The sequence below is a fragment of the Oryctolagus cuniculus genome, chromosome 1 (genome assembly GCF_964237555.1).
Source record: "Oryctolagus cuniculus chromosome 1, mOryCun1.1, whole genome shotgun sequence".
In the NCBI taxonomy this organism is placed as follows: domain Eukaryota; kingdom Metazoa; phylum Chordata; class Mammalia; order Lagomorpha; family Leporidae; genus Oryctolagus; species Oryctolagus cuniculus.
Genome location: NC_091432.1, coordinates 110,119,117 through 110,136,696, shown reverse-complemented (window position 1 = coordinate 110,136,696; position 17,580 = coordinate 110,119,117). Strand labels below are relative to the sequence as shown.

The 17,580-nt window shown below is 51.5% G+C and overlaps 1 protein-coding gene across 2 annotated transcripts; it reads left to right on the top strand.

Annotated features, from left to right (window-relative positions):
- The first annotated feature begins 1,069 nt into the window (after positions 1 to 1,069).
- On the top strand, positions 1,070 to 5,118 carry CD3D (CD3 delta subunit of T-cell receptor complex). Of its 2 annotated transcripts, XM_051835984.2 has the most exons (5): positions 1,070 to 1,413; positions 3,644 to 3,862; positions 4,291 to 4,422; positions 4,725 to 4,768; positions 4,972 to 5,118. In XM_051835984.2, exons 1-5 carry the CDS (start codon positions 1,359 to 1,361, stop codon positions 5,035 to 5,037), a joined length of 516 nt encoding a protein of 171 aa, XP_051691944.1. In that variant the 5' UTR covers positions 1,070 to 1,358; the 3' UTR covers positions 5,038 to 5,118. The 2 variants fall into 2 exon arrangements, with proteins under 2 accessions (XP_051691944.1, XP_051691945.1); XM_051835985.2 differs by lacking the exon at positions 4,291 to 4,422 and having other exon boundaries at positions 1,228 to 1,413.
- The last annotated feature ends 12,462 nt before the right edge of the window (positions 5,119 to 17,580 follow it).

Sequence of the window (17,580 nt, the reverse complement as noted above, 5' to 3'; positions counted from 1 at the left end):
TTTCAAATTTCTTTTGAGGTCATCAAAGAGGTATCCATCTGGGAAGGAGTAGGTGGGACAGTTCCCACAAGACAGACCAGTAGTGCATGTCCAGGGGCCAGGGCAGGACTGAGTCTTCAGGATCTTACGCCCCCATGCTCTCAGCACACCAGTTAACAAGGCCACAAGAACCGGCAGAGACTTCTTGCCACGCTGCAGGCACAGAGATGGTGACGAGCAGGACAGACATGGTTCTGTGCTCAGGGATATCACAGTCCAACTACAGCAGCATGGAGAGTTTGGGATCTGCACAGGTCCTTGGGGAAGAAGTCCACGCTTTTCAGGGAGGCTCAATTCTGCTTGTAAATAACATATTTATTTATTTATTTGTTTGTTTGAAAGGCAGAGCAAAAGCAAGCAAGTGAGCAAGTGAGAGATCTTCCACCTGTTGGTTAACTCCCCGAAACGCCCACAATGGCGGCACTGGCCCAGGATCAAAGCCAGGATCCAGCAACTCCATCCAGGTTTCCCATGTGGTTGGCCGGGGCCCAGGAACTTGGGCCATTATCTATGACTTCCCAGGATGTATTAGCAGGAAGTTACATCAGAAGTGGAGAGACTGGAGCTCAAACCAGGCATTCCAATATGGGATGTGGGTATCCCAAGTGGTGGCTTAACCTGCCACAATGCCTGCCCCAATGATATGTTGTTAATAATAACTACCTCTTATTGAGCACATACGCTGTGTCAGGAGCCATGCAAATAATTTGTTCAAATCCTATTAATACTGGGTGAGCGAAGTTTTGAAGAATTCCCTGACTGGCCCAGGACTCTTGGGAAGGCAGTATTGGGGCCAGTATTGAAGTCTCCGGGTAGAGACGGGAGGGCACTAATGCCTGGCTTGCTCTGACCAGAAGCTGCTTGATCTGGCATCTCAGGTGGTCAAGGGTCCTGAGAAAGACCAGGAGCAGGAGGCACCCAGCTTTATGCAACAGGCCCACTGCTTCCTTCAGCAAGGTGGGGAGGTGGCAGTTTTTCGGTGGTGAGTAAATGCCACGTTGTCAGTAGACACCCGGAAGTCCTTGCTGAAGATCCAAATCCCTGTCACTTCCTGGAAGTCCAGGCAAGCTTGTCCACATTCTCTGTTCTCCCTTCTTTCCCCTCACCGCCAGGCCCCCTGCTTGGAGATAGCAGTTTGCACCTGCTTCCTTCCTAGCCCTGATGACAGCCCCGATCACTGTGGCAGACAGCAGAGAGGCAGGCGTCTTCTAGTTCCTCCCCCATTCTCAGTCTCCGTCAGTCAGCTGGGGAGGGCAGCTCTCACTCTGGCTGATGGTTCCGTGACCTGGCTCTCTCTACTGGATGAATTCCCCCGGAAGATGGAACACGGCGGGCTTCTGGCTGGCTTCATACTGGTTATCCTTCTTCCTCAAGGTATAAGAGGCTTCTGCGGGGCAGGGACTGAGAGGGACAGTACCATGTGAAGGTGGTTCTCATCTCTGGCTGCAATTCACCCGGCACCCCAGGGTGTCAGGAGGGCAAGGCTGGGTGGAGCACACGGTTGGGGAAACAGCCATTTGTCTTTGACCGACTCTGGCTAGGAACACGTATTGACTTTGGTGTCTCTCTAAGACCATAGGCCAGGGAGCTCTAGGAAATGATTCAGTGTATGTGTATGCCTGAGCCAAGGGCTGCTTAGAGGAGCAGAGTTGTGTGCACTTGCTCTGTCTAGGGCACACAGACTCTGGGTTGGGACTCCTGGCCATTGAGGCTATCATTGTGTTACCACATGGAGCCAGGAACCAGCACTCACAAATGTTTTAAAAGAAAAATGAACTTTAGGTCGAGCAGGAGGGGAAGGGTATGTTATTGCATACTCAGTAGGATGCCAAGTCATCCCAGTTTTCCTGCTTTTAAAACTGGAAGTCCTGGGGCCAGCACTATGGCATAGTGGGTAAAGCCACTGCCTGTAGTGCCAGCATCCCATATGGGTGCGGTTGGAGTCCCAATTGCTCCACTTCTGATCCACGGCTCTGGCCTGGCAGAGCAGTAGAAGATGGCCCAAATCTTTGGGTGCCTGCACCCGCGTGGGAGACCTGGAAGAAGCTCCTGTCTCCTGGCTTCAGATCAGCGTAGCTCTGGCCGTTGTAGCCATCTGGGGAGTAGACCAACAAATGGAAGATCTCTCTCTCTGCCTCTGCCTCTCTGTATCTCTGCCTTTCAAATAAATAAATAAATCTTAAAAAAAAAAAAGAAAGAAAGAAAAGAGCCAGCACCGTGACTCAATAGGCTAATCCTCTGCCTAGCGGCACCAGCCCGGGTTCTAGTCCCAGTCGGGGTGCTGGATTCTGTCCTGGTTGCCCCTCTTCCAGGCCAGCTCTCTGCTGTGGCCAGGGAGTGCAGTGGAGGATGGCCCAAGTGCTTGGGCCCTGCACCCCATGGGAGACCAGGAGAAGCACCTGGCTCCTGCCTTTGGATCAGCGCGGTGTGCTGGCCGCGGCAGCCATTGAAGGGTGAACCAACGGCAAAGGAAGACCTTTCAACTTGTCTCTCTCTCTCACTGTCCACTCCGCCTGTAAAAAAAAAAAGTCAGAGTCACAGGGAGAGAGATCTTTCATCTGCGGCTCCTCCCCAGATGGCCACAATGGTCAGTGCTGGGCCAGGCTGATGCTAGGAGTCAGGATCTTTATCCGGGTCTCTCACATGGATGGCTAGGGTCCAAACACTTGGGCCAATCCTCTGTTGATTTCCCTCAGCCACTGGCAGAGAGCTGGATTGGAAGTGGAGCAGCAGGGACACAAACCAACACCCAGATGGGCTGCCGGCATCACAGGAGGCAGCATTACCTGTTATGCCACAGCACCGCTCCTCCTCCCACTTCTAATCAGTGGTCTGAACTCAGTTCCAAGAAGGTTCTTGGGTCAAGCCAGCTCCATGGCTCTTTCTTTTGCCCCAAATCCCTCAAGACCTGTCATTTCCTTGCTCTGCAACCTCGGGTCCTCCCTGGTCCCAGCAATTCATGGCGAGCTTCCCAAAGCCTTTCTCTTGTGACTTCTGTCCCTCTCACTGGAGCCAAAAGCTGTCCTGGACTGGGAAAGCGGTCCTTAAGTATGAGCCTGAACAGGACAAGGGGTTCAGTGCGGCCACAGAGCTTCTTCAGCTGTTGTATTTCTTTCTTTCTTTTTTTTTTTTTTTTGTATACATATATTTGTATTTTCACAATTCTCAGGTTAAGTTCAAAGTCAAGCTAATGGCAGTTTTGGTGTCTGTTGAAGGTCCTCATCTTTTTTTTTTTTAACTTTTATTTAATGAATATAAATTTCCAAAGTACGGCTTATGGATTACAATGGCTTCCCCCCCATATCGTCTCTCCCACCCTCATCCCTCCCCTTTCCCACTCCCTCTCCCCTTCCATTCACATGAGGATTCATTTTCGATTCTCTTTATATACAGAAGATCAGTTTAGCATACATTAAGTAAAGATTTCAACAGTTTGCTCCCACACAAACATAAAGTGAAAAATAATAGATGATTTTTTAAATGATGATGAAATCAGATCAGACCTATTGTCATGTTTAATCCCAGTGAGATTCAAGTTGGGAATTGATAATTTCTTCTTCTTCTTCTTTTTTTTTTTTTTTTGTTGTTGTATTTCTTCCCTTAGTGAGCCCCGACCGCATACACGTCGAGGAGCTGGAAGACAGTGTGTTTTTGAGTTGCAATACCAGCATCAAGTGTATGGAGGGAACAAAGGGAATACTGTTAGCAGAAAATAAGACACTGAACTTGGGAAAACGCATCTTGGATCCACGAGGAAAGTATTCGTGTGAAACAGCAGGTGATTCGGCCAAAAAAGTCCCCGATCTGCAAGTCTATTATCGAAGTACGTGCCTTCGGGACCCTTGGGTTGGAAAGGAAGGGGCCTCTGGGTGTGATGCTTTCTGGCTGGAGTGGGCTGTGGTGAATCAATCCTATTTGTGAACTGGGGTCCCTCTTGTAACAGTACTATCTGGATTTGGGGGGCCTCAGAGTGGGAGAGAGAGCAGCAGGGATCTTGCGTGGGACACAGGATGGACCCACCACCTTGTTTAAGGTCCCACAAAGCTAAGGTGATTTCTTGACTCTGCTCTGGGGACCCTGGGGTTGAAATGCAGAGACAGCGGCAGAGAGGCCATCAGCAGGCCTTTGTCCCGAGTTCTTACCGAAGCTTGGATCTGGGCATGAGAGATCCTAGGGCTGCCCTGGGAAGCAGAGATGATTGCCTGGCCTTGAAGACCCTCTCCATCGCCTCCCTCCCTGCTTCCCCCACAGTGTGCCAGAACTGTGTGGAGCTGGACTCGGCCACCCTGGCTGGCATCGTCATCACTGATATCATCGCCACTCTGCTCCTCGCTTTGGGAGTCTACTGCTTTTCTGGACATGAGACTGGAAGGCTCTCTGGGGGTTAGTGGAGGGGCAGTGTGTGTGTGTATGTGTGTGTGCGCGCGCGCATGAATGCATACCAATGAGCTTACTCATCAGCCAAGGAATGGGGCTGGTGGGAAGCTCAATCTCATTTGGGAGTCACTTTTGCAATCCCCTGAAGACTCCTATAACTGGTTGTTGAAAAAACACAAGCCAGAATTGCTCCTGTGGGTTTCTCTGAGCTGGGGGCTGTGATCAGCTGCAGGCCCCCTGCACTGTGCAGGGGGCCTGCTGTCCCCACCTCCCAGGCCCTTGGTGACTATGTCCCCTGCTTCTTCCAGCTGCAGACACTCAAGCTCTGTTGAGGAACGACCAGCTCTATCAGGTGAGCCCTGGGCCTGGAGGGGGTCGGAGGCAGACCTGGGAGGAGGGTGAGTGGGGACAGGCAGGCTGACACCAGGTGTGTTGGGTGCATGTGGGAAGGGTCCTGTAGGGGCTTCATTCCCAGGGGTGTCTGGAGAGGTCAGCCTTGGCTCTCCCCAGGAGGGTTTTGACCCTGCCTCTGTGTCTCCCCCTCTTATCTCTTAGACCCTCCAAGATCGGGATGATGCTCAGTACAGCCGCATTGGAGGCAACTGGGCTCGGAACAAGTGAACACGAGATTGGGGCTTCTGAAGACATCATTTATCAACATTTTCCTCATCGCTCAGCCAATAAAATGTCCTCTTTCACACAGCAAGTGCCTGGCTTTTTTTTTTTAAAGCTTTATTTATTTATTTGAGAGACAGAGTTATAGACAGAGAGAGAGACAGAGAGAAGTCTTCCATCCGCTGGTTCACTCCCCAAATGGCTGCAATGGCAGAAGCTTTGCTGATCTGAAGCCAGGAGCCAGGAGCTTCTTCCAGGTCTCTCAAGCGAATGCAGGGGCCCAAACACTTGGGCCATCCTCCACTGCTTTCCCAGGCCACAGCAGAGAGCTGGATTGGAAGTGGGGCAGCCAGGACATGAACAGCACCCAAATGGGATGCTGGCACTGCAGGCAGAGGCTTAGCCCACTACACCACAGCACTGGCCCCTATCCTGACTTGGCTGGGGCCTTGCCCCTCTGAGTCCCTGTGTCCTTCCTTTGCTTCTTCCCTTCCTCTGCCCCGCATGGACACTGTGATGGAGAGTTTATCTGTTGTGACTCTAGTCCCTTGTCACGGCCCTTTTAAGGCTGTGGCTGCCTCACCACGGCAGAGGATAGGTTGCTGTGTTCTGGAGCCCAGCCACACAGAATTTTCCATGACATCATGAGCGGGGGTGGCAGAGACATCAAGCGGCCCTGGGGATCACTTCTCACCAAGCTTCAGAGCGTGTGTGTTACAAAGTCCCTCTGTGTCGGGGGCTGGCGCTGTGGTAAAGTAGGTTAAAGCCCTGGCCTGCAGGACCCACGTCCCAGATGGACTCTGGTTTGTGTCCTGGCTGCTCCTCTTACAATCCAGCTCTCTGCTTATAGCCTGGGAAAGCAATAGAAGGTGGCCCAAGTCCTTGGCCTCTGCACTCACTTGGGAGACCTGGAGAAAGCTCCTGGCTCCTGGCTTTGGATTGGCTCAGCTCTGGCTGTGCGGCCAACTGTGGAGTGAACCAGCGGATGGAAGATCTCTCTCTCTTTGCCTCTCCTTCTCTCTCTGTAGAACTTTGATTTCCAAGTTAGAGGCTGGCGCCATATTGCATTGGGTTATTCCTCCACCTGCGGCGCCGGCATCCCATATGGGCACCGGTTCTAGTCCTGGTTGCTCCTCTTCCAATTCAGCTCTCTGCTGTGGCCTGGGATAGCAGTAGAAGATGGCCCAAGTCCTTGGGCCCCTGCACCCGTGTGGGAGACCAGGAAGGGGCACCTGACTCCTGGCTTCAGATTGGCGCAGCTCCAGCCATTGCAGCCATTTGGGGAGTGAACGAACGGAAGGAAGACCTCTCACTATCTGTGGCTCTACCTGTCAAATAAATAAATAAATAAATAAATAAATAAATAAATAAAATCTACCTGTCAAATAAATAAATACAAAAATAAATAAATCTTTAAAAACAACAAAACAGAGTCCCTCTGTGCTAAAGGCTGGCCTCAGCTTGTAGCCCTTCCTAGCGCATAAGTATCACCAGCTGTGAAGGGGTCTCCGCCTCGGCCCCACTCAGCGCCTCTTTCCACCTGTATAGAAGGTATCATTCGGGCCAGTGCTAAGGTGTAGCAGGTTAAGTCCCTGCAATGTTGGCATCTCATATCAGTGCCATTTTGAGTTCCAGCTGCTTCACTTCTGATCCAGCTCCCTGCTAATTCACCTAGGAAAGCAGCAGAAGCCCAAATCCTTGAGCCCTTTCACTCACATTGGAGACTTGGATGGAGTTCTGGTCTCCAGGCTTCAGCCGTTGCAGCCACTTGGAGAATGAACCAGCAGATGGAAGATCTCTCTCTCTCTCTGTGTCTCTCTCTGTGTATCCCTCTCTCTCTGTAACCCTGTCTTTCAAATGAACAAATACATCTTTAAAAAAAGAAAAAAAAGGAACCATTTCATCTTTCCCTTGCCTCTGCCTTCCGTGTGACAAACTGGGATCAGAAATCCTACATCAGTTAAAACCTGTTATCCCTTCCCGCTTAGCTGGAAACCTGAGCATGAGACTGGGAGGGAGCTTGGGAGTTTTCCAGTAGGTATCATCGTCAGCCAGTGGGTTGGTGCTGGCTCTGGAACTTTGGGAGGCTGAGATACTTATGAAAAATAAAGACACCCAGGCTCCACTCCAGGTGTGGAGTCCCCGGGTGAGTCTGGCTTAGAGGGAGAATGGAGGCCACTTACTCTCCTGGGTACTTCATGGTTATTCCTGGATCCCAGTGCTGGGACTCTCCCTTCCTTCTCTGAGCACAAATCACTTAAGCAGGACTTTCCTAAACCAGGTTCCAACAGGAGAAAAGAGCTGACATCTGGAGACCCGGACGATTCCGCCACTGTCTTCCCAGATCCCTGAGACGGGGAACTCCCAGTCTACACGCGCTTCGCCCGCAGCTGTGATTTATTCCTACCCTGATTTCCCGGTTGCTGCAGGCCTAACCCAAGGTCCTGCTTGCCCACCTGAGTCCTTGAGTTTGGGCTTCCCTTCCAAGGCCTGCATTTCACCCACAATCTGGATGCTTCTCACACTCTGCACACTTCCTCACACCTTGTAAGAGGGGACTTCAAAAAGTTTATGAAAAAATAGAATGAAAAATATGAGTTTATTTTGATGCAAAGAAATTTAGGCACTAAATGCATTATTTTATTATTTTTAAAGATTTATTTATTTTAATGGCAGAATTACACAGAGAGAGAAGGGAAGGGAAGGGAAGGGAAGGGAAGGGAAGGGAAGGGAAGGGAAGGGAAGGGAAGGGAAGGGAAGGGAAGGGAAGGGAAGGGAAGGGAAGGGAATCTTCCATCTGCTGGTTCACTGCCCAAATGGCTGCAACAGCCAGGGCTGGAACAGGCCAAAGCCAGGAGACAGTGGCTTCTTCTGGATCCCCTACATGGGTGCGGGGGGTCAAGCACTTGGGCCACCTTCTGCTGCTTTCCCAGGCTCACCAGTAGGGAGCTGGATTGGAATAGAGCAGCTGGGACTCAAACTGGTACCCATATGGGATGCTGGCATTGCAGGCAGTGGATTTACTGGCTGAGCTACAGCACTGACCCCCCAAAATACATATTATAAAGACTGTACAGGCTGGCGTTGTGGTGCAGCTCGTTTAGTTGCTGCCTGCAATACTGGAATCCCATTTGAGCCCTGGTTTGATCTTGGCTGTTCCACTTCCCATCCAGCTCCCTAGTAATACATCTGGGAAAGGAGCAGAAAATGATCCAAGTCCTTGGGCCCCTGCACCCGTATGGGAGAACCAGATGGAGTTCCAGGCTCCTGGCTTTGGCCTTGCCCAGTCCTAGTCATTGTGTCCATTTAGGGAATGAACCAGAGGATGGAAGATTCTCTCTCTCTCTCTCTTTTAACTCTGTCTTTTAAATAAATAATAAATCTTTTTAAAAAAAACCTCAATGCATGGATTTCAAAAATATTTGTGCCCAAAATAAACTCATATTTTTAATTCCATTTTCCATAAATGAAAAAATTATTTATTTGAAAAGCAGAGAGATAGAGCTTATTCCAGGTCTCCCACATTGGTGGCAGGGGCCCAAGTACATGGGTCATCTTCTCTGCTTTTCCTAGGCTATTAGCAGGGAGCTGGATTAAAAGTGGAATAGCTTGGACACCCACCAGTGCCCATATGAGATGCTAGCATCATAGGCAGGAGATTTACCTACTATGCCACAACATTGGCCCACATATTTTAATATTTTTTAGAATTTATTTGAGAGATTTGAGAGAGAGAGGGGAGAGAGAGAGAGAGAGAGAGAGAACTCCTTTCTGTTGGTTCACTCCCCAGATGCCCACATGGCTGGGGCTGGGACAAGGCCAGAGCCAGGAACCAAGAATGCTATGCAGGTCTCATGTGGGTGGCAGGAACCCAATTACTTGAGTCATCACTGCAGCCTCCCGGGGTCTGCACTGATGAGAATCTGGAGTCAGGAGCCAGAACCAGGAATCAAAGCCAGATGCAGCCGGCGCCGTGGCTCACTAGGCTAATCCTCTGCCTAGCGGCGCCGGCACACCGGGTTCTAGTCCCGGTCGGGGCACTGGATTCTGTCCCGGTTGCCCCTCTTCCAGGCCAGCTCTCTGCTGTGGCCAGGGAGTGCAGTGGAGGATGGCCCAAGTGCCTGGGCCCTGCACCCCATGGGAGACCAGGAGAAGCACCTGGCTCCTGCCTTCGGATCAGCACGGTACACTGGCCGCAGTGTGCCAGCTGTGGCGGCCATTGGAGGGTGAACCAACGGTAAAGGAAGACCTTTCTCTCTGTCTCTCTCTCTCACTGTCCACTCTGCCTGTAAAAACAAACAAACAAAAAACCAGATGCGCCAATGTAGGTGTCAACTATTAGGCCTGCTGATTTTCAGTCTACTTGTTCCATCACTATCGGATGTAGAGATGCTGAACTCTTACCATAATTGTGGATGTATTTATTACTCCCTGACATTCTATCAGCTTTTGCTTTAATTATTTTGAAACTCTGAAATTAGGCGATTTGGAATTGTTAATATTCACTCCTTTGTCATTATGGAATGACCATTTTTTTTTTTTACTCCTGGTAACGTTCTTTGCTATTTGAAATATACTTTATCTGATGTTAATATGTTACTCTGGTTTCTTTTTATTAGTTCTAGCATAGTATGCTTTCTTCTATCCTATTTTTATCTTTGTGTTTAATTTTGGATTGTTTTATTGTTATGTCTTAGAGGTCACTGATCCTTTCATCCTGCAGCATCTAATCTGCTATTAGATATAGCCAATGCATTTTTTTGGCATCAGATATTGCATCCTTTTTTTAAAAAAAAAAGATTTATTTATTTATTTGAAAGGCGGAGTTGCAGAGAGAGAGAGGTCTATCCATCCACTGATTCACTCTTCAAATAGCTGCAACGGACAGATCTGTGCCAATCTGAAGCTGGGAGCCAGGAGCTTCTTCCAGGTCCCATATACATGTGCAGGGCCCCAAGGACTTGGGCCATCTTCTACAGTCTTCCCAGGCCAAAGAGAGCTGGACTGGAAGTGGAGCAGCCAGGACTTGAACCGGCGCCCATGTGGGATTCCGGTACTGCAGGCAGGGGCTTTACCCACTACGCCACAGCGCCGGCCCTGAGATATTGCAGTCGTCATACCTTTAAGCTTCTTTTTTATTTTTTTAAAAATATTTTTATTTATTTATTTGACAGGTAGAGTTACAGACAGTGAGAGAGAGAGAGAGAGAGAGACAGAGACAGAGACAGAGACAGAGAGAAAGGTCATCTTCCGTTGGTTCACTCTCCAAATGGCCGCAATGGGATCCAAAGCCAGGAGCCAGGAGCTTCCTCCCAGTCTCCCATGCAGGTGCAGGGGCCCAAGCACTTCAGCCATCCTCTACTGCTATCCCAGGCCTCAGCAGAGAGCTGGACTGGAAGAGTAACAGCTGGGACTAGAACCGGTGCCCATTTGGGATGCCGGTGCTGCAGGCAGAGGATTAACCTAGTGCGCCACAGCACTGGCCTCCATACCTTTAAGCTTTATTTGAGGGGCTGGAGTTGTGCTGCAGCAGGTTAAGCGTCTGCCTGTGACAACCCATATGAATGCTGGTTCAAGGCCTACCTGCTCCACTTCTGATCCAGTTCCCTGCTAACATGCCAGGGAAAGCAGCAGAGGATGGCCAAAGTGCTTGGACCCCTACCACCCGTAAGGGAGATCCAGATGGAGTTTCAGGCTCCTGGTTTCAGCCTTGCTCAGCCTCAGCCTTTGCAGCCATTTGCGGAGTGAGCCAGTGGGTGGAATATCCCTTTCTCTGTCTCTCCCTCTCTCTCTCTGTAACTATGCCTTTAAATTAAATAAAAATAAATATTTTTTGAAAAGTTTTATTTGGGCCTGTTTTATATCATTTATGTCTGTACTTAACATGTCTAATATTTCCTGTAGCTTCTTGATCACATGGAATGATTTGCTTGATATGTTTTATAGCAATTCTGTCACTTGGGTCATTTCTGGGAATGGTTTTAGTGAACTGATGTTTTCATTATGAAGAGTTATATGATATCAGCTCTTCTGGGATGGTTTTAGTGAACTGATCTTTTCATTATGAAGAGTTATATGATATCAGCTCTTTGTTTCTACAATTAAGGACCTAGGCAACCAACTTAATGAAGGAAAAAGGTTCATTTCGCTTACAGATTTGGTAACTCCTTTGGTTGGAGCAGAGCATGGAACAGAGTGGAGGAAGCATTCCCACAGTGAGCCAGGAGGCAAAATTTATTTACTTGAAAGACAGAGTTCCAGAGAGGGTGAGGGAGACAGAGAAAGAAAGATCTTCCATCTGCTGGTTTGCTCCCCAGATGGCCCCAATGGCCAGGCAGAAGCCAGGAGCCAGGAGTTTCAACGTGTATCCATATGGGTGGTAGGGACCCAAGCACTTGGGCCATCTTCAGCTGCTTTCTGTGGAACATTAGCAGGGGGCTGGATGAGGAGTAGAGTGACTGGGATTCGAACCAGTGCTCTGATATGGGATTCTGGTGCCACAGGCTGGTGTCTTAACCTGCTGCCCCACAGCACCAACCCGTCCCAATGCTCCTTGAGCTATCAGGTCACGGGAACTAGCTCCAGCATCGTGTGAGAGCTGCAGATTTCTCCCTCCGGTCCTTTTGGGTGATTCTTCCTTTGCTCTCTTAGAGTTCCTCAGGCATGCACCAGTCACTAGTTAAGACTCGAGGGAGTCCCCTTCAGATTTCTAGAGATCTCTCTGTGTGCATCTCTCACCTCTCTTGCACCTTATCCTATAAACTTCAGAAGCCTTGGCTTCTGTCTCGGTCTCCGCTCCTGGAGCAGATCTCTGGGCTCTGCTAGGTTCTCCCTCCTTGCACCACAACCTGGAATTTCTTTCTAGGCAGTAAGCTGGAGCTATCTGGTTCAGCTCCCCTGGTTTTGGGCCCATCTCTCGTAGCCTGGCATCCAATGTCTAAAAGCCTGTTGTTTGAACCTGTTTTACCTCTTGCTTTGATTCTTTCGGGCAGAAGGTAAATCCAGTAGCTGCTACTCCATTTAGCAAGAGGCAAGCATTGATCTCCCTTTTCGCATTCTTAATCCTCCCTCAGCCTGCACTCCCCCTGCACACGTGTGCTACTGCAATCCTGCTGTCCTTCTGCAGGGCGCAGCCGCCCTGTCCGCAGTGTCCCTCGAACAATCCACATCCCCTCCATCCTGCTTATCTTCCTTACTCAGGCATCCACTCTCATCCAGTGTCACCCTGCCCCGAGTAGGAAATCCGTGCAGGGTTCAACCCCAGCCCCAGCCCTTCCACTTATCTTCCTAGGACATCTGATAGCAGTGGAAACCAGCGCAACTGCGGGGTCAGACCTCACAAATGAACTCAGTGCTGGGGTCAGGACTATAACGAAGAGGCGAGTTAAGACAGCTGTTGTTCTGCCCAGCTGTGAATCTGGGGACAGGCAGAGCCCCTTCAAGAATAACCTATAACTACCGGCTCATCTAGAAAAGAATCTTTCCTCCACACCCGCCTCAGTTTTACTCTTATCTTCTACTGCTAAACACAGTGTCTTTGCCTAAAATAAGATTGATATCAACTGGCTGTTTTTAGATATCAATCCAGCCCAAAGATTAGGAGGAATGGAATGTTCCTTTGAGTAGGGACTCTGCTTTTGCAGCTTGTTAATGATTGTCTTTCTGTGAGTTAGTAAAACAGAGATCTCGTTTAGACCTCTTCCTGGTCTGCCTTGGAAATTCTGTCAGCCATCACCTTCCAGGCCAGTTCCACTCAACAGTTACTGAACATGTATTATGAAAGGCCGGCGCCACGGCTCACTAGGCTAATCCTCCGCCTTGCAGCGCCGGCACACCGGGTTCTAGTCCCGGTCGGGGCGCCGGATTCTGTCCCGGTTGCCCCTCTTCCAGGCCAGCTCTCTGCTGTGGCCCAGGAGTGGAGTGGAGGATGGCCCAAGTGCTTGGGCCCTGCACCCCATGGGAGACCAGGAGAAGCACCTGGCTCCTGCCTTCAGATCAGCGTGGTGCACTGGCCGCGGCCATTGGAGGGTGAACCAACGGTAAAGGAAGACCTTTCTCTCTGTCTCTCTCTCTCACTGTCCACTCTGCCTGTCAAAATAAATAAATAAATAAATAAACAAACATATATTATGAACTAGGCTCTGAACTATGTAGGAGCTGGGGATACCAAGGGAAAATACAGATGTTTTCCTATGTAACGAAATTCATCCATCCATCCACTCACTCATCCATCAATTCTTTCATTCAATGTGTAAACAGATAAGCATAATGGTAGGGATGTGACTGAATTATGCAGAGTTCCGTGACACCAAGCCGTAGTGGCCTCTGCCTAGACTGGGGAGATTTGAAAGTTTTTCGGGATGACATTGTTGTCTCACTAGTTTTAATGGATCAATGGAAGTCGGGTGAAAAACAGGGGCAAGAAAGGAGAGCCCTGACAAAGAGCTTCAGGTAAGACGGCAGGAGAGGCATCATGGGGCAAGGCGTGGGAGAATGTAGAGATTTTGTTTTGCTAGGGCATGAAGGTCAAGGTGGAGCGTGTTGGAAGGCAAGACTGGAGAGATGGTAGTGACCCAAGGCTGGAGATCTGGGGGGTAAAGCTAAAGAAAGAGTGGGTTGGGGCTGGTGCTGTGGTATAGTGGGTAAAGCCACTGCCTGCAGTGCCGGCATCCTATACGGGCACCGGTTCGAGTCCCAGCTGCTCCACTTCCGATCCAGCTCTCTGCTGTTGCCTGGGAAAGCAGTGGAAGATGGCCCAAATGCTTGGGCCCCTGTACCTGCGTGGGAGACCTGGAAGAAGCTCCTGGCTCCTGGCTTTGGATCAGCGCAGCTCTGGCCATTGTGACCATTTGGGGAGTGAACCAGCAGATGAAAGACCTCTCTCTCTCCCTATCTGTGTAATTCTGACTTTCAAATAAATAAATAAACCTTAAAAAAAAGAGTGGTTTTTTTCTGTAGGAGGTGATATATAGGAAGATCTTTAGGCAGGAAGTGGCATGGGAGCTTAATTCTGATAGCTGAAACAGAAAAAATACCAGACTGAAGACTTAGTTAGGGGCTGGTGTTGTGGCGTGGCAAGTTGAGCTCCACCTGCAATGCTGGCATCCAATACCAGAGCATTGATTTGAGTCCCACCTGTACCCCTTCCAATCCAGCTCCCAGCTCATGCTCCTGGGAAAGCAGCAGAGACGGCCCACGTGCTTGGGCCCTGCTACCTCAGTGGGAAACCTTGGTGGAGCTCTGGGCTCCTGGCTTCAGCCTGGACCAACCCCATTCATTTGGGGAGTGAACCAGTGGATAGAAGATCTCTCTCTCTCCCTCCCCGCTCCAATTAAATAAATCTTTTTTTTTTTTTTAACAGCCGTTTAAGGAGTGCTATTTGGTGACCAGTTGAACATGGAAGATGGAATACAGTGGCATACTGGCCAACTTCGAGGTTCTGGCCTAATCCCTAGGCTGAGGGGTACTCTTCACTTTTCCCACTAGGGTGGGACATAGAGTGGGGGGAGATGGTTTGAGGGGTTGGGGTGGGGGTGGGTCAGTGATTTCAGTTCTGAACATCTTGAATCTGCGATGTGTGTGGAGTCTGTGGCACTCCAGATGGACACACCTAGAACACGCCTGCGGCTCGGGCAGCTGTCCTCTCTCATCCAGGGACAGAGGTGCGAGTCTAAGGAAGACAGCCAAGGAGCACTGAGATGCAAGCAGACCTCCGGTGTTTACGGAGCAGGTGGCGGTGGAGCTGGGGGATGCGAGGGAATCGCGAGAGAAGGGAGGAGGAGGAGGCGGTGTCGTGGATGCCATGGAAGCCAGCGGTCCGGTGCGCCTGCCTCCTCCGGGTGGTCTGATCCTGCAAGGCTGCTGCTGTGCCTTCTGGCGCTGGGGAGAAGGAGAGCCCTGGGGCCGGAGCGGAAGTTTCTGGAAGGGTGGAGGAGGAAGCCAGAGTGTGAAGGGAAGGGAGGAAGCTGGCCTAGTGAGTGTAGACCTCTCTTTGGAGAAATTTGGGGGAAAGGACAGAGAGCGCTCTGGAAGCGTCTGGGCAGGGGGCCTGCCGGGCCAGGGGGAGCTTCCGTTGGCATGAGCTGTGAGCAGTGGAGCGGGGGATCAAGCCAAAAGGGATCACCCTGGGGAGACCCTGGAAGAGGTGAGCGGGGAGAGGCTGGGGGTCGGTGGGAAACGCCTTTGGTCTGGAAGGGGAGCTGAGGAAGCAGGTGGTGGGGGGCTGGGGCCCTGGGGCCAGCCTTTGTTCTCCGTGAAGCCGGAGTGAGCCTCATCTGCTTGGGGCACGCAGGGCAGGGACTGGGGGGACACCTGGGAACGCCACAAGACACACAGCCACCCAGGAGGATGGAGGGGAGAGCTGAGCAGGGCAGAGAGAAGGACGGCCAGCCTCTGTGTTGCTGTGGCTGGGTGCTGCCGGGACCCACGAGCGCCTGGCGCATAGTCTGGGCACCCTCCTTACTCACAGCACCTCAATAAAGCAAAAGCAGACCTGTGCGGAGTCTGAATTCCAGGCCTGCACTTCCTGGCTGCGGGGTCTCCGGAAGTTACTTCACAGTGTTCTCTTTGCAAAGTGGAGAGAACCATACCCACGGTGCCGCGGCATGCCGGGGACTGAGAGAGATACCGCAGGGCGAGTGCTTGGGCAGGGGCCTGCACACAGCAGGCGCCCATCGCCAGTTCCCTTCTCCTTCCCTTAAGTGGGTCGGCTCCTCAGAGGGGGCTTGCCTACCTTGAAGCCTTTGTCCATCCCCTTCTCTCCAATGTTCCGTGTCTCTGAATTTCATCCACCTTCCCTTCAACCCCTGGTTCCAGTCTCCCCTGCCTGGAGCTTCCCCCGCTGCCTCAACACCCCCTGAACGTCTGGAACACCCCCGCGGGCTGGGTCACATCCCTGCTCTCGTGTTGCTGTTGAGCTGTTTGCGTGCCTGGCCCTGCCATGGGGTTGCAAGCACCACGAATCCCTTTCAGCTTGAGCACCGTGCTGGTTGCCCCATGAATAGTGAGAAAAGTGCTTCTTGAAGGAATCCCCAGACAATTAGACACAGCCTGGAAGGCAGGAAATGAAATGCACTGTTTAGGATGACAGCCATCGCTGGGTACCGCAGTCAGACAGCCCCTGCTGCCCATCTCAGCTCTGTGACGGGGCAACTGACTTCACCTGTGTGAGCTTCAGTGCCCCCCACCTGTAAAATGAGGGTGACGACGCCTACCTTGTGGAGTCAGGATCAAAGCTTGTAAAGCAAGCACAATTTCTGGAGCATAGTAAATGCTCAATAAATGCTAGCTATTTTTGTTCTGGTCCCACTGAGTCAGGCGTCCCTCTGACTGGTGCCACCCAATACACCTGAGACACAACAGCCCTCCCGTGCCAGCCTGCTGATGTGCAGCTGGTGACAGGTGGCATCGCGGACTCCCTGTGAGCATGAGGCCCATCGATGCTCAGAGGGAGAGAAGCGAGGCTTCAACAGGGACCGACAAACAGAGGCTGTGGCTGCAAGGCCAAGGCCAAACAAGTGCATGGGGAGGAGCTCATCACTGGTGGCCGATTTTGTCGTGGTCACACAGAAATAGCACTGTGGTCAGCAGGCAGGGTTCCGAGCGCAGAGAGGGCGGGAAGGGAGCCCGCTGGTGGGAGCTGGGCTGAGAGAGCCCCTCGGCGTCAGGGCTCTGGCGAGCTCGTGTCTCGCCAGCTGAGGGTTCTGTGGGAGGCTGGGAACCAAGCGCTGTCACGCTGGCTGGGGGCCCCTGGCTGCTGCCGCGCTCGCCCTCACTGCTCGCAGCCCACATCCTGTGCTGCCTAACCGCAGCCTGCCCCTGGCTCTGAGCGGCTGCCTCTCGGGTGGAGGGCGTGGGCCTGCCTCACAGGGCCTCCTTCCCCCACTTCCCGCTGCCTGCTGCCTTTCCTGACAGCATGTGGACACCTGCGGCCCATCCTCCTGCATCCTCACCCCCTTCCCTTCTGGGGCCTTCGTCTGCCTTTCCAGGCCTCTCTGTCCTACCAGTGTCTGATCTGATCCATCAGGGACCCAGCAGTCACTTTGCCACCTCTGCGATTTTCCTCTAAGAGAAAACAGTTCATCTCTCCCCACCCCCCACTCCCTCTCCAAAGAGAGCACATTGCACACAATGCCCCCATCAGCTGTGAACACAGGTAGGGCTTGCATTTGGATCATAGCCAAGAATTTAATCACAGGTAGCAAGATGTGAACCATCTTAGGAACTAAGGTGGACCCCGAAGCCTCCCAGAAAGGACGGACAGCAACTCTTTTGGCCAAATACACTTTAGTTCTTTTGCTCAAGGGAGAGGGGCCTAGCGCACACACAGAGTCACAAATGACCATGGAGGGGAGGGAGCACGGGCTGGCAATGCGGGAAGGTCTGTGCGTGGGGCAGGGCTGTGGGTCCATCCCAGGGAGGCTTGCAAAAGAGAGGGCTGGAAAAATAGGAAGATAGATGGAAGAGTTAGGGACACAGGACAGGCCATACGCAGAAGGAGGAGGGCACTGAAGGTGGAAGCAACTTCCACGCGGGTAGGGGGCCGTAGGA

Excerpts from the sequence above, each read along its gene's own strand:
- CD3D (XM_051835984.2), top strand. The coding sequence starts at position 1,359 with ATGGAACACGGCGGGCTTCTGGCTGGCTTCATACTGGTTATCCTTCTT. Across the intron at positions 3,863-4,290 it reads TCTGCAAGTCTATTATCGAA|TGTGCCAGAACTGTGTGGAG; the intron begins GTACGTGCCTTC and ends CTTCCCCCACAG. Across the intron at positions 4,423-4,724 it reads GACTGGAAGGCTCTCTGGGG|CTGCAGACACTCAAGCTCTG; the intron begins GTTAGTGGAGGG and ends TGCTTCTTCCAG.